The 23,276-nt window shown below is 46.8% G+C and overlaps 1 protein-coding gene across 1 annotated transcript in view; it reads left to right on the forward strand.

Moving 5' to 3' along the window:
- The window catches only part of AS3MT (arsenite methyltransferase), a 230,273-nt gene that overhangs the window by 179,413 nt on the left and 27,584 nt on the right, over positions 1 to 23,276 (forward strand). The window contains exon 9 of the mRNA XM_086922705.1: positions 9,839 to 9,984. Within this exon, the coding sequence (XP_086778831.1) occupies positions 9,839 to 9,984 (146 nt within the window). The remainder of the gene's footprint in view (positions 1 to 9,838; positions 9,985 to 23,276) is intronic.

Genomic DNA, 23,276 nt, shown 5'->3' on the forward strand with positions numbered 1-23,276 from the left:
TTGGATGCAGAATGCTATCAAGCATTGAATAAAGATCCAACAAAAGAATTACAAAAGGAGATTATGAAATGTCTCAATGAGTGGCGACAAAAGGGCTTAATAGATGATGAGGAATATCGATATGTGGATAAAAAACATCCAACCACACCAACATTTTATTGGCTCCCCAAAATACACATTTGGACAAACCACCGGGCAGGCCTATAGTCTCGGCGAACAACTGCTTGCTGGAACCCACATCAAACTATATCGACCACTTAAAAGAACACTCATAAAAGACCTTACTTCCTATTTAAAGGACACAGCAGACCTTTTAAGAAAACTAGAGCAAGTAACATAGGCTTCAACATACAAACTTATAACCATGGATGTGGTATCACTGTATACAAACATAGAACACTCCATAGGAATAAATGTCTGCAAATACTATTTGGGAAAACGGAACATCAAATATAAAGCACATAACGTCATGCTGAATAGGATGATCGCATTATGTCTACACAATAACATCTTTTTATTTAACAAACAGATGTACAAACAAATAAGAGGCTGTGCGATGGGGTTTTCATTCTCCCCCAACTATGCGAACCTCACAATGGGATGGTTCGAACAAAACCTGGCATGGAACACGGAAAACTATGAATGGAGAGAAAAGATCATACTATGGCTCAGATTCATAGATGATCTGCTAATTATCTGGGACGAAACTGAGGAGGACTTTGAAAAATACTTTTAGAAATTGAATAACACTGAAATTGAAGTTTACATTTGAAATCAGTTCAGAAAAAATAACATTCTTGGATACCGATATCTACATCGAGAACAACTCCCTACAAACAACATTACACAGAAAGAGTACAGCTACAAATGCAACTCTACATGGAGAAAGCTTCCACGATGAGAATCTAAAGTGGAGCATCCCATATGGGGAGTTCTTAAGACTCAAAAGGAACTGTTCAAATTAAGAAGAATTTCTTAAAAATAGCAAGAAAGCCAGCAATCGATTCCTCACACGCAAATACCCCAAAAAAGTAATAAAGTGTCTAAATAGAGTCATGACTCTAGATCGGAGAACAATCTTGCAAGAGAAGAAGAAGGGTGAAAAAAATGACAACAAGATCAGACTCATAACAACATATAGTGCGGAAATCAAAAAACTAAGTAACATCATCAGAAAACACTGGGGAATCTTAAAATTAGATCCAACCATGGCAGAACTAATAGGAGACCATCTAAATATCACGTTCCGGCGAGCCAGAAATATAGGTGACCAAATCGTCCATAGTCATTTCAAAGAAACTCCAAACAAAACTTGGCTTCAGAGAGAAGGCTTCTGGCCTTGCAATCAGTGCAAAGTCTGCAAAATAGTGACTCAAAGGAAATCAAAATCTACAAAGGCATGAAATGGAAAATACGGCCACACCTAACATGTAAAAGTTCACATGTAATCTACATGATAGAATGTCCATGCCAAAAAAGATACATAGGTAGCACCATCTTTGAAGTCAAGAAACGCATTTTGGAACACATCCGTGCCACAACCCACAGAGATCGCACGAACGCAGTGGCCAAACACATGGAGAAATACCATGACAGCAATTGGGAGACCTTGAAATATTGTGCACTGGAACAAATACCGGCATCTGAAAGAGGAGGGAATCGGATCAAAATGTTCTGACAGAAAGAATCAAAACACATCCTCAAGTTCAGAACTTTGGACCCTAGAGGACTGAATCAGAACGAAGAGCTTTATGTCCATTTGTAAATAACATCAATAAAGATTGAAAAATTAACAACAGCGTTATGGAAGAGCGGCAAAAATGAACGCAGCATACAAGCTCACTAGAGAGCCATGAAATGCAGAGCGACGAAATGCAAATATGAAAGAAGAATAAAAACTCACTGGTGAGCAATGAAATGCAAAGATATGGAACTTTGGACATTGTAATAAAAACAACAAATTCCGCCAATACAGTGAACAATAAATAATGCTCACTAGAGAGCTATAAGTGTGAAATCAGTAACAAAAAGCATCACTGTAAAGAAATGCTTACATACAAATTAGAGTTTTTAAAATGCACCTAAATCACCTTGAGCACGAGCACTGTCATGAAGCTAGAATAGCTGTAGTAAGTCACAAACTACACTGACCACAATGCACCTGACAGTATCACAGGAAGTCACCTCGTGTTAAAAATAAAAGAATTCCAACTAACGAGGTTCTTATCCAGTGAACAAGCCTTATGTGAAGGTGAAACGCGTTGGGACTTGGCAATATTGTCTAAAATAAAGACGTTGTAATTTTCTTACCGAACACGAGTGAGTGCTTTCTTAACTTTCCAATCGATTTAGGATTCCTTTGTTCATATGCATCGGCTGGATCCTGCCGAAAAGAAACGCACCGTGCAGAAGGTCAAGCGCCAGCGCAAGAAGGATCAAACACTGTTTGGATATATATTATATATATATATATATATATATATATATATATGGAAACCAATGTGAATCTTTCTTTCAGTTCTATGATTTCATTTGTCACGTGATGTATCACGTGACGCTTGTGCACTTTAAATGTTTGTATGTGTTTGTTGAACTTTAATCGTGACCAAGCCTGCTGGGTCAGGCGAAATGCGTTGATAGCGACTGAAGAATAAAAGAAGGTTTTTCACCACGCTGTGTCGTCTCCTCTTCGAATGGTTTGTCGAGGTTTTGAGCTCGTAATATATATATATATATATGTATATATATATATATATATATATTCCCGCTTGAAATCCTTATGTATCCGTACAAAGGAAAAACTGCAGTTTTTGTAAGGATACATAAGGATTTGAAGCGCGTCACCTCCCTGGAGTGCCCCAGATCTGGCGCAACTTCTAGCAGGATATATATATATATATATATATCACAACGAAAGAGATGCCTGCAAAGGAGGGGCCCACAAGAGGTAGGTAATTCTCATTATTTTATTGAAGGTCGCCGTATGTGGAGCATGCCTGACACCAAAATCACCCTTCATACTCAACGCGTTTCATGCACCTCAGCATTTCATCAGGAGCAGGGCTTCGTATCCGCAGGCTGGCATACCTGTTTTTAAAGCACCTGAATAATGTTTCAGTCTCCGCCTAAGTGGGCGTGGCCACTCCTGTGGCCTCTTGGTACTGTTAGTGCTTTGTCTCTTACCCCAGTGGGTCAGATGCCAGCTGTAGTTGTTATTTCAGTGTTTTCAAGTGGGTGGCGCCAAACAGTATCATTCCAACACCGGCGTCTTAGCACCCTCAATATTGACTTCTGTTCCCAATGCGCACGTTGTTTAACGTTACGGCAGGTCTGTTTTCCACAGCAAGGCCTCCTCCGTGGCTCAGGCAAGCCGCTTAATTCCACAACGAAAGAGATGCCTGCTAAGGAGGGGCCCACAACAGGTCTGTAATTCTCATTATTTTATTGAAGGTCGCCGTAAGTGGAGCATGCCTGTTGACACAAAAATCACCCTTCATACTCGACGCATTTTATGCACCTCGGCATTTCATCAGGAGCAGGGCTTCCTAACCGTCGGCTGGCATATCTTTTTTTAAAGCACCTGAATAATGTTTCAGTCTCCGCCTCAGTGGGCGTGGCCACTCCTGTGGCCTCTTGGTACTGGTAGTGCTATGTCTCTTACTCCAGTGGGTCAGATGCCAGCTGTAGACGTTATTTCAGTGTTTCCAAGTGGGTGGCGGCAAACCGTGTGATTCCAACACCGGCGTCTCAGCACCCTCAATATTGACTCCTGTTCCCAATGCGCACGTTGTTTAACGTTACCGCAGGAAACACCTTTTCTGTAGGTGAAGCTCCGTTCCAGGTGCAATAATGTACTTTTTTCTTACATTTACCACCTGATTTTAGCAAACATATGGGAGTGGGAAGGGCTCCCGGGTGCAAGGCGTCCTCCTGCAGTGCTGTTGAGTTTCTGCATGCTTCCTCGTCGGTGCTGCAGCAGGTTGGATGGAGCCAGGCTTTGGCTCCACCCACAGTCCCTGTCCTGTGCTGCATGCCCATGCTTTCAAGGGCTGTATGTAGATCCATCCCAGGCTAAACTGAGGCACTGTGTTCTTGCACCAGTAATTCCTGGTGAGGAAACATCGGCAACCTGTAGCTTGGCGCACCAATGCCTCTGGGATTCATAATATTCAGGCCTGGGCGTAGTTCACAGAGTTTGGCTACGTGAAACTCTGCAAAGTGACAAAAAAACTCCGTGGAGTGCCGCAAGAGGCGGAGTGCAGTGCAGACTGCCATTCGTCCGGCTCGGGTAGAAAATCTACCTGGGTTGTGACTCGCGCTCGCCAACTTACCTTTTGCGGGCGCGGAAAAAATGCTGCTGCACTGAGCGGAGTTTTCTGCGCTCCATGAGTTCTGCGGAGTGCAGAAAACTCCACGAACGGAGCGAAGTTCACAGCCCAGGCCCAATAATAATGGCCTTGCTGCTCAGTGGGAGCACTAGGTCGCTATGGACTGGATTAAAGTTTGGCACTATTGTTCCACAATTGGAAAAGATATTCATGATAAAGAAGTACAGTTGTCGGTAAGAAACTTTTGCTTAGTAGTTCGCTATATCAGGGCCAGCTTTAGCACTGGTGGTGCCCATTTCGACAATCTTTTTTAGCGCCCCCCCATGACCTCCTCCTCAGATTACCTTACTACCACCCGGCAAAAGGGTCCCTCATCTCTCTTGCATACATTTCATTTGTTTTAAAGCTCTGGTAAAGGCTGGCTGTACTAATCCACTCAACTTCTGACTTGAAATACAGGTTTGTTCTTTGCAGCAGGCATATTAACACTGTGCACTACTTTATGGTGAGTCAAAACTGCCACTAGACAAAACTCCCATCTCTCTCTCTCTCTCTCTCTCTCTCTCTCTCTCTCTCTCTCTCTCTCTCTCTCTCTCTCTCTCTCTCTCTCTCTCTCACAGGAACATTAATCACTAGAGTTATCCTGACATTTTTATTGGTGCCTGAAATCTGGACGCACAAGGAACTCTGCATCAGCTGCTTTTAAATCCTAAGTTATGGCTGCACACCGTGCCCCCAACTGAGGCCAGCACCACCCCTCCAAGTCAGCGCCCAGTGCTTCGGCACCAGTTCCTCTGCCCTAAAACCGGCATTGCGCTATATGATTTCTATTGTACTCCAGTTTCCATCATAATCAGAACCTTGTAGATGCAGAATTGCTTTTACTGTCCTTAATGTATTCTTTGCACCTTATTGTATTGTCTTGTGCTTTTCTTTCTAATTTTAAATAAAAATGATTTGAATTTTTAAAAAAGTGAAGGCATGCGAATCATGACATACACCAACCAGTGCTCTGAAAGTGGGCGGCATCTGCAGGCTGCATCCCATCCATAAGCACTGAAGATTCTAATAACACTCGCCAAGCAGCACATACATATTGCTAAATACACTGAAGAAGTAACGAAATATAAATCGTGAATAGTAAAATACCACCATAGGACATTTTGCTCATTAACCAGAGCAAAGGAAACACTCGCAGCATGGAGCAACGTATAGAACATGCAGTTAACATAGCTCGGGGGATATAAGAGCTGGCAACTGAGTATAGTGCCCACAGCTCCTCACCAGACATTGAAGGAGAAGTAAAAGCCTTGTCTGCGCACTCCATCAAATGCAAAATGTAGGCATGAAAACAGCTGCATATGTGGCAGGCATCATAATGACTTCTGCTGCCAAGGCATGGCCCCTGCCAACACCCCTAACCATCCACCCTGAGTGCAGCAGGACCACTGCTTCAAAAAGCCACTTTTTTAGAACAAAAAATAGAGGCAACAAACAAGTTACACTTGAATAGAACAAAAACTTGATCATCAGTAGACTCTTTTCTTTTTATTGTATTGAGGTACCAGGTTTTTAGGGACCCGGCGGTGCCAGTGGGAACACCCAGAGACCTCTTGAGTTCTTCCTGTTTTGGACCACAGAAACACAGAGTCTTCTAGGTGATGTCAAGGATCGAGTTTTATTGGCTGCAACCAAGTAACAAGCGTCCTAGAAGTACAACAGCACGGTGTGTATATTCTCAGGAGACTGTTCGTTTTTACAGAACCAGCCTTCTCCTTTTATACAAAAATATCAGCTTCAGGCAAAAATTCTTTGTTTTACGGTTCAACCATATACATATTTTCACAACAAAGAAAAAGCAAAGTCATGATGGCAAGCCCACATTTTCGTATGTCCAGTTCGTGATAGATTACCCAGCCAGGCCCAGAACTTTCATCAGATATCGATGAACCCCCAATAAAATCGGGCACCTCCTCCTTGTAAAACTAGCCATGAAGAAGAAACAGGGACAGGTGTGTGTATGATAAAGCGTGGTTTGTATGCGGTGAACGGTTTATGACATGTTGTGCCTTGATGCTAATCTCGCTCGGCCATTTGGCTTGAGGCAGTGGAGTCAGCTCGCCCAGGTCACAGAGGAGTCATGAAAGGTGGACGTGTCCTTTCAGATCGAATTCGGCCTTGGTCAATTGACTATGTAAGGGCAACCACAAGATGGATGCCGCTCACAAAATGGAACCGAGGGTTCAAGACAGAAAGTACGATTCTAAGGTGATTGCGTCACTCGATCGTGACGCAAATGCATAGGTATAATGTCCTGATCATTACCGGTCTGTTGATACCAAATTTGTTATGATACGATGATATTTTCTGACACGAGTGTTGGACTTCGGTACCACATTATAGCAGGGTCCAGATTTTCAGTACCACAGAATGTTTCCAAAAACTGCGCATCCAACACGTTTCACCTACAAAGGCTTCATCAGGGCTGCAGACTTAACAAATACACACATAAACCATACATCCGACCGCATAAATACATATCTATTTATAAGCAGACAAAGTGGTGCCGCCTGAAGCGCACAGGCTGCATTTTCTTTTTTTCAAAAAGCCACTAAATGGAGCCAACCAGATGTTGGTACTGGCATGACTGAATTATTGCTCTGTGGTGTTGACTGTATATAATAACTGCTGTTGTAGGCGGTCAGGCGTCCCCTCAGCTGGGAGGGAGGGAGCACCTTTAACTCCCATCCCCATAAAAGTACTACACCCTCATTAACCGGCTGCATAATGAAAGCCAGGAGTACTTTCTAAGTGTTGTGCACTGTATGTATAGCTTCCTCATTCAAGGACTCGTGATACAGGCAGAAGCTGGCACCTATTACAAGAAGTAAGTGTTTAACTAACACAGCATCCACCAGAAGAAGTTCAAAGGGTGGAGTCCAAGGAAGTAAATACCGACAGGTCCAAGAACCAACGCCCTGACCCTGCCATTAGGGGATAGCCCATAGACCTACACAGCTGCATCAACCCCCACGACTGAAACATACTCCTGCAATTTTACTGTTGAGAGGGTGCACTTGGTTAAGTGACGCCTCACCTGCTTGCTAAAGAGCTGCAGTGCGTGAAAACAAAAGCCTTCGCATGACACATCTTGTAGCTTAGTTATGAATCATTCTGAGATAATGTGAAAGTACCTAAATCCTTTCCGACAAGCGAGCCACGGGCTGTGAAGCTCTTTTTTTGGATAAGCAGGGAGGCCTAATGTACTTCCTGATGAAACTATATTATAATGTGAGAAGTATCCCAGCGGAAAACTGCGTCTAACCTTAAACTAGATTGTCAGGATATCTGTAAGCATAAATTACCTATACTGTATAGTGTAATTACGTTCTATAGTCCTTAAGCAGCATAGGAGTTATTAAGCTAAAATGTAGCCATTTTAAAATGGCACTTAACAGAGAGCTTTTTATATCCTATGAAGAATTTTCAGTGTGTGTGTGTGTGTGTGTGTGTGTGAGGAGCAAGAAACAAATATTATAGGTGTTCTATAGCTGCAGACATACTCAGTGTCTTGGGCCTCAGTCACCAGGCTCATAGCTTGCTGGAGCCCAGCACCCACCACCTCAGCCAGTGCACCGGGCTCCTGCAGCCTTCTCCCCTCAACCAATGGCAGTGCAGAGTCTACCGTCTTCTGCACATGGCGACGACTTCTTGCCCTCACTCCAGAAATTAATTTGTGACCGTGGTTGCAGGTGGTCGGTACTGGCACTCATTTTTGGGAGTTCAAGACTTATTTTTCACCAGTAGACTGACCCAGAGCAAGAAAGAAAAACCCGCCATCAGGGGATCTTTTATGCTCTTTGAAATGCAGGGCGGGCGCCACCTCTGGTATGAAGGACGGAGTGACTGCTTCAAAAACCCAGGGCAGCAATAGGTTTGCAACGGCCCCTGGTGCACAGCATTATCTGTAATAGCGTGCACTATACCTACGTTCATGCAGTGATGCTCTCCTCCGAAGATTAAACACTACTTTGAGAAAAAAATTAGCTGGAAGTCTAATAAAATACTGGAGCCAGTGGAAGGAAGTACAGTTCCTCCCCTCTCCTGCTGAGCCCTGGTGCTACTACACCAGCCGCACCTTTGCTACCTACATCCCTTCAAATGCCCTTGTAATTATGTCCTTAAAGATCAAAATTCAAGACACCTGTCTACAACCATAAGCCCTCAGTACTCCACTGCCTGGTAAACTGGCTGCCACCCCCTCCTGGTAGAACCATGCTCCCACAACTGCCACTTCCAGGAGCAAAAGACATGCCATCTGCTGTGTCAGCTTTACGTCTTACGTTCACTTACCACATCTTGTGTTTCCAAACGCAAAACATACTACATCAAACATAATACATACAAAAAATGTGTAACAGTTGTTGACACCAGATCACGTACATAATGGTTGATTAGGATGGCGGACGGACATGCGTCCGTCCGCCACCCCCGAGGTGGAGGGACCGACCGCAGGGGCAGCGGCGGTCCCTCTGTAGCAATTAGGATGTGACCGCCACCCTGGCGGTCACATCCCATATATTTTACATTGCAGCGGGTGCTGCTTTGAGCAGCACCCGCCGCAATGTAAAATATGCATGTTTAACTTTGGCATGCACAACTTGGCAGGCACGGCGTGGTGCCTGCCACCTTGTGCATGCCAAAGCAGGTGGGTACCATAGGTACCCCCCATGCGCTCCCCCCAACTCCCTGGGGGCTCGCAACGGGCCCCCAAACACAACAGACCACATGCTTTTCCACGGCGGAAAAGCCGCAGTGGAAAAGCATGTTTCCTCATGAATCATAATATGGCTGGCGGTGTCTTGCAGACACCGCCACCATATATGTGTACACACACCGCGGATCAGCGGTGGACGGACTTGCCATCCGCCGCTGATCCCACAGCCATCCTAATGTGGCTGGTGGTGTTGTCGCAGTCCAAGGCGGTGAATCCGCATCCTCCAGGCCGGCGGTGGCTTCCGCCGGCCCGGAGGATGCGGATTCCCCACCATCCTAATCAGCCCCATAGTGTTTGCCCATACGTGGCGGTAGGGCATTGGTAGAAGGCAAAGACTCAAAGGTGAAACAAGTAGGTCCTGTTTTTGAATCATTGTTTTCGTGTCTCCTGTTGAAAAACCAGATAAAAGCATGAAAGGTCACGGTTCAAAATAATTTCCCTGATAAAAAAATAGAAACTGATGTGATTGCACATTTCTTGTGAGAAATGAGCAGGGGAGTGGATGTAAAACTAGAATTAATTAAACATTTGGACGTTCAATAGTCCGATTGCTCCCTCTGTTCAAGAGTGATGATACTTGCCTTTTGTTTTACTGATCAGTATGTTTAATTGTAGAATAGGCAGGATGATTTGCTTGAAAATGAGTTTCAGAAAGGGCTAAATCTCGCTCTGGTAATGTCTTCATGTACAAATCTCTAAGGGTTCTACTGTAATGTCATTGTTTTACTTCTAGGGGATTATAAATTTGTTTCTGCAACATTCCGTCTCTTCAAAGTTCCCAAGAGTGTGAAACAAAACAAGAAGTACCAAGTTGTTTACAATGGAGGAATCACCGGGTGTGAGGCAGAACTGCAATTCGATGTCAACTTTACATTTCAGGTAAAAACCTACTTGTTTGTTTAAGAGGCAGGTTTGTCGTGAGTCCATTTTCACGCGTGCATTCACATTATTGCTTTTATCATTTAATAGCCATTTATTTACAAAATGTAAGTTTGTTTACACAAATTTGCGTTTTCATCAAATTTGTGGGCGAACAACAGTTGCATTAATTTATTATATATCTGTAGTTTTGTGTAGTGCTTAAATCATTACATTTTGAAGTACTGCAACGTAAATGCCCTTGTTCCAATGCAGCCTATAAATGGGCGCCCACTTGTGGAAACAGCATGAAGCCATAATGACATAATCTGTGGATATTACCCCTGATTTAAAGGGTTTTAGGGGAAATGGGAATTAAAATATGGAAACCTCTTTACTGTGCATGCTAAACGTGTTTTCAACAGCAATTGCCACAGAGATGATAGCTAGTTTAGCTGCTATCCAATTGGAGCAACTTGTTCCATCTCCAACGCATGTTAAAGGTCATCTTCTAGACCCAATTTTCAGCAACTGTGATCATCTCAAAGTGGGTACCATCAGCTGTCTCCCCTGGACAGATAACTTTTTGATTCCTTTCACCTGGACTACATACAAATCTCCATCTTCTACCTCTATCTCCCGTAAAACCCGAAATTGGTCCAAACTTCATGTAGGTAATTGGACCAATACCCTCATCACCACTAGACCTGCACCCTCCTGTGATAACCTATATAATAATTGGATCACCACTTCTTTGGACTCCATACTCCCTCTTCGTACCTCTGGTTTGAAAAGAAAGCAAAAAACTGTACCTTGGTATACGGAAGAGCTCAGGGACAAAAACGTCTCTGTAAGAGACTGGAGAGAAAATGGCGCATGACTTATGACTTCACGGATAAAGCTACCTACAGGGAAGCCATTCGGACCTATAAATCCGCGATAAAAACCATACAATCAGCCTACTATAATGAAAAGATAACATTGGCTAAGTCTAAGCCTAAAGAGATATATCAGATAATAAAAACTCTGATAAGGCCTCCATCTCATGCGGCTGGCAATTGCAACTCACTTTCTCGATGCAATGAGCTGGCTGACTTTTTCTTCCATAAAGTCAATACACTCTATCTCTCCTTTTCGGACCCAGTTGTGGAATTATCCACCCAAAATCCTGATTTGGCCTCAGATACAGAAGTTCCCCTTCAAAACAATCTAGACCACTTCCCTTTGCTGAATCTGGAAACACTTGAGACTTTAGTACATCAAATAAAATCTGGCTCCCCGTGTGACCCTGCTCCCCCAGGCACGTTGGTTTTGGCCAGCAAAGCCATCCTTCCCACACTTATGGAATTGTTGAACTCTTCCATCTTGAGTGGGACGGTACCTTCAGCCTGGAAGCATGCCATGGTACGGGCATTGCTGAAGAAACCTGCTCTTGACCCGGGCAATCCCAGCAACTACCGCCCGATCTCCTTGCTTCCCTGGGTAACCAAGATCCTCGAGAAACACATTAACATCGCTCTAACTCTCGAGGATAACCATCTGCTTGATGTCTCCCAGACGGGTTTCCGCCCCAAACATGGGACTGAGACTGCCCTGCTGGCTGTGACAGAGGAGGCGAGGCGGATCCTGGATCGGGGAGGATCGGTGGCAGTGATCCTCCTCGATCTAAGTGCCGCCTTTGATACGGTAAACCATAAAATCCTCATAAACCGTCTCGCCGACCTGGGTATATCGGGAGATGCCCTGGTCTGGTTCAAGTCTTTTCTAACTGATCGAACCTTCCAGGTCTTTGATGGTATATCTGTCTCGTCAAGCAGGCCTCTGGGCTGCGGAGTGCCACAGGGCTCTTCACTGAGCCCTACGCTCTTTAATGCATATATGAGACCGCTGGCTGGGATTGTTTGTCCGCACGGTATTAACATCATTTCCTACGCGGACGACACCCAGCTAGTGGTCTCCCTTGTGCAGAAGAGTGGCCTCCAACCACTGCCCAATTTAACAACGTGCTTGGAACAGGTCAAGAGCTGGATAATGAAGTCCTGTTTGAAGCTCAACGACAATAAAACAGAGCTTATGCTCCTGGGCCCAGCAGCCCCCTCCACCCTGGAGCTGCTGTGGCCTTTGAGCATGGGTACAGCTCCCACGCCCAGAGATAACATCAAAAGTCTGGGGGTATGGTTAGACAAATCACTGACCTTCAATACACAGGCTACCAAGGTGGCGGCAACCTGCTTTGCCCTCCTTGGGATGATAAAAAAGATTCTTCCACTCCTTCCTTTTGAGGCCAGGCAGATAGTCATACTTGGCCTTATTCAATCTCGCCTTGATTTCAATAATGCCTTATACCTTGGGGTGCCAGAGTACAGCTTGCAAAAACTTCAACGAACCCAAAACTGTGCAGCTCGAGCATTGCTTTGAATTTCACGTAGAACCCCAATAAAGCCTGGGTTAAGAGCTCTGCACTGGCTCCCCATTAGGGAGAGAGTGAAGTTCAAATCTATGTGTATCGCTCACCAGGCTTTTTGGAAATCGGGTCCAGAAATTAGCCATTCCTCGATCTCACTCTATCTACCCAACAAAACTCTCCGTTCATCATCTGCGTCCCTGGCCAAGGTTCCCAGAATTCAGAGAGCTAGAGCAGGAGGTCGATCTTTTTCTTATAACGCCTCTAAGTTATGGAATACTCTCCCCTTGCTTCTGAGAACTAATCCCAATCTGCTGAGCTTTCGCAAACAGCTCAATACCTTTCTTTTTGATTAATTAGATCCTTGTTCTCTTCTTCTTGAAGGCACCTTTTTAGTCTTAGCGCCTGGACGCCTCAGGGCAGCTGTAGCGCCTAATAAAATCCTTTTTCATTTCATTCATTTCATTTAATTACCATCAGCATGTTGCTGATGGCGATAGCAAAACGTTTTTACATAAGCTGCTTGAGAACAATAGACCTCCCCAAAGCACACTTGTTTCCACTCATCACCAAGATCAAGACCCCTCTTCCTCTCGCCATTTATCTCCTTATATTTTTCCTTTACTCTTAAAATCCTCGCATGGACATTTCACCCACCATTCCTCAGGAGTGATGGCATAAAACAGGCCGCTGCACATAGAGGGGGGGGGGGCCTTATTCATGCCTTAACCCCCCATTTTGTCTAAGGCCTATGAATATTTGAGACATGGGAGTTTCATGGGACTCGCAACTTATTTTGCAGGCAGGTCCCCTCATTTTGTTTACACCACTGCTCAGGAGCCCATTAGCTCCATGCCCGAGCTGAACATAGATACGTTGCCTCATGAGTAGGGTGACCAGATTTACAAAGTCAAAAACCAGGAAATTTGGAAAAAACAGGACTCAACTCAACAATATCCGAGGGACACAGAACAGAAGTGCTCATTAACATAGAAACACAGACGAGGCACTAAGAAAATAAATAAAATGTTATTTTTTAAGCCCAGTAACTTACATGTTATTTAATTAGCTAAGTCGTTGTAACACAACGCTGGGAAACCCGTTTGGGTAGCCATGCGCCTTATAAAAAGTTATAACAATGCTAATTCATAAAAAAATGCCTTGACTGTTTTCAGACAGCCCTTACTGAAAACCGGTACCTCAGCCAAAATCTGTCGTGATATCTGGTGGAAAACCAGGACTGTCCCGACAAACCCTACTAGTGCACTCTCCAATCCTAACCTCTTCACAAACACATGACAAACATGTGATACTTTTAGAATGGAAATAGTTGCTTCTCTCTCGTTCAAGGCCACCTCTTAATTTCAATGAATCAATGACTACCTTTATTTATCTTAGATTTTTAAGACTTTCACTTTCTTTATTTGTGAACAGAACAAACATACAGAACAAAACATACCACACAGCAAATATAGTTTACATATGGGTTAAACAGAGATCCAACAGCAGTCGACACCAAAGCCACCTCTTGCTAAAAATATTATACAGAGCTCATTACATTTAGCTGGAGATCATGGTGCTGACAACAAGACTTATCATGAACTAACAACACATACCAACATCCACCACCATAGACAGAACACCTCCCATACACACTCCACTGCACAGATATCCATTAAGATGGGTATCACTGGTCCCAAAAACCCATAATTAGACTTCAGTGGCTGCAAATCCAAACTGCTGCACTTTGCCTTGACCTCTGAAAACTCAAAGATCAAGACTCTAGAGCTCTTTCAATCCAAAACTGAGAGCAAGGCCCAGTCTGCACCTCAGATTTCTTTAACTGTCCACAGCAAAAGATTTCTGTCCACCACCATCATCTTGGCTCTTACTGATCGATTCCTTTGTGGAAGGAGACAGATTGTGGCTATGCTAGCATTTAAGAGACAGTTTTCCCTTAATTGTTACATTGTGCACAGAGATAATGCTTCAGCAGCAAGGCCAAGACTTACTCGTATTAAAATATTTGCACCACTTGACCGACAACGAACACGGGCAAGGAACCCAATAGCCATGGCAGAGCTTGTGCTGCAGCTCTCTGGTGACTACTTAGTCTGACTAATGGACTCATGTGCTTTGTGTGCCATCCCCACACAGTGCTGACCCCAATGCGATGCCTCCAGGGGCAGGATAGCAAATATGCAAGGCTAAATTGAAGAGAGCAATTGCAGCAGACAGTTGTAAAAGTATACATTTGTGTTTCAACATTAAGAAAAAACTTGAGCTCTACAAGAGCTATAGAAAAACTTAAACAAGTCACCAGGGTACACCTTGGGGAAAACAGCTAAGTCAGCTATTCAAATGAGACAGACAAAACAGAAAGTGAGAATGGGAAAAATGTATTACCTATTTTCTGGGTAAAGACTCATCATGCTTGTTAGGTCTGTGATGAGGAAGTTTGATGAGACTGGTAATGTGACAGATGCCTTCATCTACCCTGGATCACCACTCTCATTTTTTTTTTTTTTTTGTAACATCGTTTTTATTGCAGCACCAAAATAATTATACAGACAATATATGTTTATGGCATATCCATTAAACATAGCAGGAAGACACATTATCAATTCTCTCCCCCCACTATACCAGGCACGTCTCCAGAAAGAAGACTAAGCTGCCATCGTGCTGAGTCCATTCCCTGCTGCATAGTTCAATGTCCGTGGTCACATTCACAGGAAGAAGTGGATTGCTTTTGTAATTTTCGCCCCTCCCCCACCCCCATCATCACCTTCCCCCCAACTTCTTACAGTCCCGAACTCCCCCCCCCCCCCCCGTGGCAGCGCTGTATGATAATCCCAGTCAGATTAAGGTCTGGTGTGTGCATGAAGGTCCTATACATTCACTAAGGTGTGTTCCTAGGTGTGTTGGTGGGGTCAACTGCCACCTCCTCCTCCTCCTCTCCTTCCTCCTCATCATTATCATCCCGGAGCGCCTGCACCATCATTTCCCATGATGTTGCCCTCTCCATGGCTTTCTCATCATCAGTCCTCCTAGCCATCTGGTACCTCAAAGTGCTTTCACGGGCTGCCCAACGCAGACATTCACCATACCACCGTTTATACGTGGGTCCCACTTTTGACTTCCAATTCCTCGTTATTTCCCTCTTTGCCAGGATCAGCCCCAAATCTATAAATCGGCTGGTGTTTTTATTTTTAGACGTGTGTGGAAACCAATGTAGGACCCCCACTGCTTTGGTGTACTGTATTTCCCTATCTGTGGCATTATTCAGGGCCCTCCCAACTTCCTGCCAGTATTCCCCCAAGGCAGGGCAGTCCCACAGCATGTGACCCAGATCTGCTCCAACTGTGTTACACCTGGGACAGGCCGCCTGTTCCACCGCAAAGTATTGCCGTATTTTCCCAGGCGTGAGGTATGCCCAATGAATAATATAAAAGTGTATGAGCTGGAACCTAGCGTTCCTTGAGCTTTTCCGCGCCCTTCGCAGCAATTGGCCCCAAGTTGTATTAGGGATCTCCATTTGGAGGTCCAACTCCCATTTAGCTTTCAAAGCTGCGAGTGGCTGTAAGGCCTCCCGCAACATTCTGGAGTACAGGCAGGTTACCGCCTTAAAGGTCCCGGCTGCCATCATCGTATATTGGCACGCCATGGATGTCGCAGGTTCTTGCAAACCCTCACCCCAGTGGTCTTGCATGGCGCCTGTTACCGCCGCATGTAACAAGTAATCTCCTCGCGGGAGGTCGAACCGCTCCTGCAACTCCTGAAACGGAAGCAACGCACCATCCTCATACAAGTCGCCCAGCATTTGAACCCCAGCCTCTTCCCAGCCTAGTAATCGCGACCAGTCCCCCCCATGAGGCAGGGCTGTAACCATTCCCAGCGGAATTTCCGGAGCATACATATGGCGGACACCTGCTCGTTTGCGCGCCCGGTTCCAGCAAAGTCGGAACGTCTGTTCCTCCACTGTCAAATCTCTAACCAGGAGCTTCTGATGCAGCGTGATATATGCCAGCACATGCCGCGGGGTGCCCTCATCTCTAGAATGCTCCGGGCCTCGATACACCCTCGCAACCTCCTGAGTGAAAGTCTGCAGCTGAGCCGCCAGATAATAGCCTTCGAAATCGGGCACCGCCATGCCTCCCTCATCCTTGGGTCGCAAGAGGGTATCCAGCGCGATTCGTCGCCTGCCCGTGCCCCAGAGAAACGCTATGATCAATGATCTCAGGCGTCGAAAGACGGAGCCCGGAATCCATACCGGAAGAGTTCTAAAGTAATACAACAGCCTGGGCAGAGCCACCATCTTAAGTAGGGAGACCCGACCAGCTAGTGAGAGTGGAAGAGTGGCCCAGAAATCCATACACCCTCTCAGGGCAGTAATACAGCGATTAATATTGCCATCCAGTATATCCATTGGGGTATGGTAGATGTAAACGCCGAGATAGTGCAGACAATGCGGTTCCCATCGGAGTTCCTGCGCCGTGAGAGGGCACGGCTCTCCCTGTCTCAGAGGGTATAGACAAGATTTGGGCTAATTGACCCTCAAGCCCGACAGCCGCCCGAACAACTCCAACAAACGTCTCGCCCCCAGTAACTCTGCTTCCGCATCAGCCAAGAACATTAGTAGGTCGTCCGCATACAAGGAGATGACATGCGGCCTGTCCCTGTATATCAGCCACGTATAATGGCGGCCAGACCTGGCTTCCGCTGCAAAAGGTTCCATTGCCAAAGCGAACAAGAGGGGAGAAAGGGAGCACCCCTGCCTAGTGCCTCGTCGTACCGGATATTGCTTCGATATCAATGAACCCACTCTAACTCTAGCTGTGGCGTCCGTATATAGGACTTTGGTCCAGTTGATATACCCGTCCCCCAGCCCAAACCACCTCATCACCTCATACAGATAGTCTCATTCAAGACTATCGAAGGCCTTCTCAATATCTATAGAGAGCACGAATGGCGTAGTGGCTTCCGACCACTGGGCCCCCATCAGCCTTGTAAGCCTGCGGATATTGTGGGTAGTGTTACGTGTCGGGATAAAGCCGCATTGATCCTTATGAATCAGACCGGTCATGTGGGCCAATAATCTATTTGCCAGGATTTTGCTCAGGATCTTGTAATCCGTCGTGAGCATAGACAATGGACGGTAGGATGAAAGGGCAGCGCCCTCTCTGCCAGGCTTTAACAATGGGATCATAAGGGCCTCGCACATGGAGCTCGGGAGCCTACCTCGTGATTGCGCTTCATTATAAACCAATTGCAGTTGCGGAGCCAGATACTCCAAGTATTTGCTATAAAACTCTATCGGGAGACCGTCAAGCCCCGGAGTCTTATGTCTAGCCATCTGCTTCACTGCACTCCCTATCTCCCCAATCGTTATAGGCCGGCCCAGCTCCTCTTCTTCCGAGTCCTCCAATCGTGGTAGCTGCAACCCTTCGAGAAAGGTGCCCAGCTCGTCCGCCCCGCCCGTCTGTCCGCTCTCATACAAACCCTCGTAGTACGCCCTAAACCTATCCAGAATCCCGTCTTGGGTGTGGCAAAGCCCCCCCCCCTCCGCCTGAATCGCCATGATCGGCGCGCCCCGCCTGATCGGGTTGGCAAGCCACGCCAGCATCGACCCCGCCTTATCACCTTCCGCATGCGCCTTTGTCATATACGCCTTATGGTCGAAGCTACGCAGCCGCTCCAACTCCACCGCTAGCGCTTCCCTGGCGCCACTAATCCCCTCCTGAAGCTCGGGGTGATTCGGGCGTTCCCTCCATCTCCCTCAATCGCCTCTCCGCCTTCTCGAGATCATCTAGCAAAGTTTTACGAGCCCCTGCAGTGTTCCCAATACAGTGACCCCTGACCACCACCTTAAACGCGTCCCACTCCACAGCTCTAGTAGAGGCGGAGCCACTATTCTCCTCAAAGTAATGCGCTATTCGCTCCCCCAAGGCCTCCCTAAAGAGCAAGTCCTCTAAGGTGTCAGGTTGCAGCCGCCATGTTGGTACACAGTTGATTTCCACCATCCAGTTCAGAGACAACAATAAAGGGTTGTGGTCCGACACCGTGCGAGCCAAATACTCCGCGCTACCCACTGTTGAGAGCATATGTGACGAGCACAGAAACGCATCCTGTCTAACATGCAGGTCATGTAAATGTGAATGAAAGGAATAGTCCCTCGCGGTGGGTCCTGCTTGGTGAGATGCGTCTCTTGTAGGAAAGCTATATGCACACCCCTACGCTTTAGATACGCGTGAACCTTGTGTCTACGCACCATAGTATGGAGACCCCGCACATTCCAGGTCACACATTTCAAAGCCCCCGTACTAGCCATGTCCTCTTGCACATACAGACAGAACAATAAAAGCCATCGACCATGCGCTTTTGCCAACAACGAGCTGCCCCCCCTCCCACTCCGAACAAGCGAGCCCCCCAACCCCCCAAAAACAACCTGAGCGTCCCCAACTACTCTCGGTTCCCACCCCCCCAGGACAGGCCCCCCGCAATTGGAAGCAAACCCATCCAAACTATCACAACCAACTATCCCCTCAAAGGAAGGCACTATTATTAGCAGTCTCCACTGTGATGACCATAAGGGCCAGTAGGGCGCGGACCGATGTCGAGAGAGTTCGTTAAAGCAAATCAATCCCGCTTTGCCCGCCCCATGATCCCCTCATGATAGACTCACGAAATCCCATACAACAGTAATCTGCGCTCACGGGCACAGCGCCCCAGTGTCTGACCAGTAGGCCGCTCCTCCAGTCCAGCGGTTCATGCCTCGACTATCTCCCCAGATGTCTGCGGTGTCACTATAGGGCCTTTGGCTCCACCAAATTCCGAGAGCCCCGTCTCCGACCCCGTGCCCTGCTCATCAGAGTCCGTGCCCTTCCCGGATTGGCTTCCAGTCGCGCCAGATAGGTCCACAACCGCCTGTAGGGCCGCCTTCCTCTCTGTCTCTGTCTGTGACACGGATGGTTTTCCAGTTCTCCGGCGATTTTTACGAATCCGTTGCGACTTCCTAATCGGCCGTGTCTCTCTAGCCTCCTCCGCCCTGGCCTTAGCTCCGTCCGTCCCAGCTTTATAGGTGTCCCACCAGGCCCAAGCATCCGCCGAGGTCGTGAAAAAAAGCAACTTTTCGTCCACCACAACTCTCAGCTTCGCTGGGAAGAGCAGGGAGTATTTTATGCCCTCTCCACGGAGCTCACGCTTGAGGGACAAGAAGTTGGCCCTGAGTCTTTGGGTCTCAAAAGTGTAGTCCGGGAACATGGTGACTCTGTTGTTATCAACTTGAAAGGGTCCCGCTTCCCTCGCCCTCTGTAGTAGCCAGTCCCGGTCCCTGTAATGGAGCAACTTGAACACCACCGGGCGAGGCGGCAGGCCCGGGGCCGGAGGTCGTGGCGGAACCCTGTGGGCCCGTTCCAGGGAGAAGAAAGGAGATAGTCCTTCTGGTGCCACCTCAGTGCGTAGCCAGTTGTCGAGGTAGCCCACCATATTGTCGCCCTCAATTTTTTCCGGTAGGCCCACGAGGCGAACATTATTGCGCCTGCTCCTGTTTTCCGCATCCTCGGCCCTCCTCTCCAACACCTTCAGCCTATATAGCGCATCCGCCATCTGCGCTTTCACAGCTGCGTGGTCCGGGGCCAATTCCTGAGCAGTGATCTCCACAGACTTGACTTTGTCCTTAAGTTTATCATGGTCCGCTTTCAGGAGACCCAAGCCCGTCGCCACCTGGGCGATGTCCTGCTGCAGGGCATCTTTCGTGGTCGCGATGGCCTCCAGTATACGATCCTGCATGCGCTGGAGAGTAGACTGGTCGCGATCTGCTCCATCCGCCGCCTCTGTGTCAGTCGCTCCGTCCCCCTTCCCTTTAGGTTTCACCATCTTGGCTGCAGCTGTTAGCGGCCCCTAGGGTCCCTCCGTCCCCCTCACTGTCTCCGCGCTGCAGAGCTTCGCCACTGGATAACTCCCCGGGCAATAGGATCAGGGACCTAGGATGTCCTCAGGGCATTGGACTCTGCTCCGATCTCACTAGATGGTTCAGTTCAGCTGAGCCTCAAGGTGCCAGATTGTGCTCGGATAATCGGGACCGTCGTCACAAAGCCGCCGCCATTTTAGGACTTCGTCGGCGAACGTAAGTATGGTCGCGTTTCCCAGCAGCTCGCACCAGCGTGAGGAAAGATCACCCGTGCCCGCCGAGAAGGTCAAGAGGGGCCCTCCAGTTTAGTAAACACTGCCAGTAATAGATCAGCAGGAGAATCAGGCCTCGTACCCCCGTCGTTGCTTTGTCCAGGCCTCAGGGCGCCATCTTAGATCGACGGCATCACACCCGGTGCTGGTCTTCAAAGTCAAATTTCAGGACAAGGAACAGCTCCAGGTCGTCCACTCTGAACGCCGTAGCTTCCGTGATGACTTCAGATTATGGATTATCCCAGTTTTACTGGAATCCGCACGGATAATCAGGATGATATTCGGGATCGGGCGCGGAGCTCCGGGCTCACGCTGCCTACCTCCTCGGCATCCACGCCCCCCTGGATCACCACTCTCATGCAGTTTCTCTTGGTCCAGCCACAGTAGTCTGAGACCCAGCCATCTTATCCGAGAGCTTTCCATTAAACCTTTTTCCCGACATTCTTCTACTTGTTTTTGAGAATTCACCTTTGTCGTTTCTTGTATATATGTTAGTATTGTGCCTCAGCATTCTATTTATCTATTTCTAAGGCTGAAGATGAGTCCAGAAGGGGTGCCAGTGAACGTTGAGAATGGTGCCCACTCTGTTCCCAATGACAAACTGGATGATTCTATGAGAGCAGACCTCTGTTCTTCTACTTCAAGAATTATCCTATAATCTGGTTTTCTATAATTATCTGTTGGCACTGTCCCCTGCTGCCTTGCGCCTTGGCTTTTGCTGTTCCATTCAATCGCTGTGGTGATCTGCCACTGCAATTGGTCTAAGTTGTATTCAGTAATGTGAACCTCCGACTAATGTTCAGTCTCTGACTTGATTGCAGCAGTTTTGTCTTATCATTCTCCTCCTTTGTAAATCTGTCATCAGACATGCTGACTTGATACTGCACAAAATTCCTGCAAAGTTGATAAATCCTGACCACCCCGATCAATAACCACATGCCCCAGTGTGAAAAATCTGTTATCGACTGGATTAACATCTTCCATATTCTGTTTATACTTATCACAAACTCTATGGATAAACAGCCAGGCCAACTGTCACACATTGTGCACTAAACACCTTAAAAATAATGTAAATAGTCATGTTTGACAAAACACCAATAGCAAGCCAAAAACAGAAGTGCAACACAGTTCCAAATGGATACATACTAATATAATTCATGGAACATAAGTAGTGGTCTCAAACTAACCCACATTCCTAGGTCTTAAAAAGGTGGGTTTTCACAGAACAAAACGCAAAACACTTAGTTGCTCTTCTCACAAAACACAGTCCTACTCAAGCACATACAAATGAAACTGCTGCAACAGCGGTGCCCAGTTCACCCCCCTGGTGTTGTGTTAAGGGTGAAACACCAAGCCTGTGTGTGGAAGCACTTGCATGTCATGAAGAAGGACAGATACACTGCGTACAGTAAGCAGATAAGAAGGTTTTTGCAGATGCCACACTGGGCCTGGAACTATAGAATGGAACTAGAATTAACTTGAGAGAAAGTCAGATGAAGCTGCAGTCAAGTAAGAATCATGGCTAAATTCTGCGCTTCTGCTAGGGGTGTACATACGTTCGGTAGGAATCTTCTCAGGAACTCAAGGTCTCTGTGCAGATAACTCTAACATAGCCACACTGTGTAAGCCCATCAAAGAGGTCAGTAGGACTAGATGCTGTGTCTGGATTCTATTGTACAAATAAATGTAATACTTACACAAGACACAAACCCCTACTAGTCCTGCAGAAGATCGACTGTGTCTCTAAATAGAAAAATGTTTCACAGTGTACAAGGGACTTGCCACCTCCCAAAACCCAAGGGTTTTTAAGCCCTTTAAGGACTGTAATTAACAAATGTCTGTGACAGCTCCTCATCTGATTTTCTGGGCTCGGACCATGACTTGAAGCCCTGCTGTTACTGCGCGTCTATAAACGTGACGGTCATATGAGACTACAAGGCAAAACTTTACATCACTAAGCAACGGAAGACTCTGCAACAAGACCAGTCCAAGTTGAAAAGCTCCATCCCGGGCCCGTTCGAGTCACAGGTGTTGTTCCAGAGCTTGGTTGAACAAAAAACCCAAGAAATCTAAGCGGGACTTGGACCCTTCTTGCCACTCACACTCCCTTGAAAAGGTATAGGGGCAGCGCCATAAATCCCGATCTTGCTTCCGAAGGAATTTAGTTTGGAGTCAATCCTGCAACTTGTTCTGTCACAATCAGATTTTCTGTGGCCATCCGCTGCTTCTAAACAGATCAAAGTATTTTACAAATACATGCTCCGACTCTCTGGATCCTAGCCGCCTCCCTCTGGTAGGCCTGCAGGCCACACGGAGCCAAGAGGTCCTCCACCAGGATGGCCACCGGCAGGTTTGCCCTCAGCGCCAGCTGGACCCTTCAAGCCCTCTAGAGGACTGTTTTTATCTAAGCACCCCTCTAATGAAAACTTGGTGATGTAGGTACCTGCAAGTAAACCTAACCCCATTACTCACCACTCATGCGGGAATCACACAAGGTGGAGATGTTCTGGAAAAGGGTCTTCACCTCCACCAGCTTGGTGTTTTGATCAGTGAATGCCAACTGCCTGCGGGGGCACTACTCCAATGCCCTTTGGGATATGGTGGCTAAAGTTCTCCAAGGGGTCGTAAAGAGCTTTGGCCTGTCCTCATCCAGGCCAGACAGGATGATTGTTACACTGCGAAGTTCATGAATTGTTGTGGCTTCAACACTACCGATTCCATTGGGTAG

This window comes from Lissotriton vulgaris, chromosome 5 (genome assembly GCF_964263255.1).
Source record: "Lissotriton vulgaris chromosome 5, aLisVul1.2, whole genome shotgun sequence".
Classification (NCBI taxonomy): domain Eukaryota; kingdom Metazoa; phylum Chordata; class Amphibia; order Caudata; family Salamandridae; genus Lissotriton; species Lissotriton vulgaris.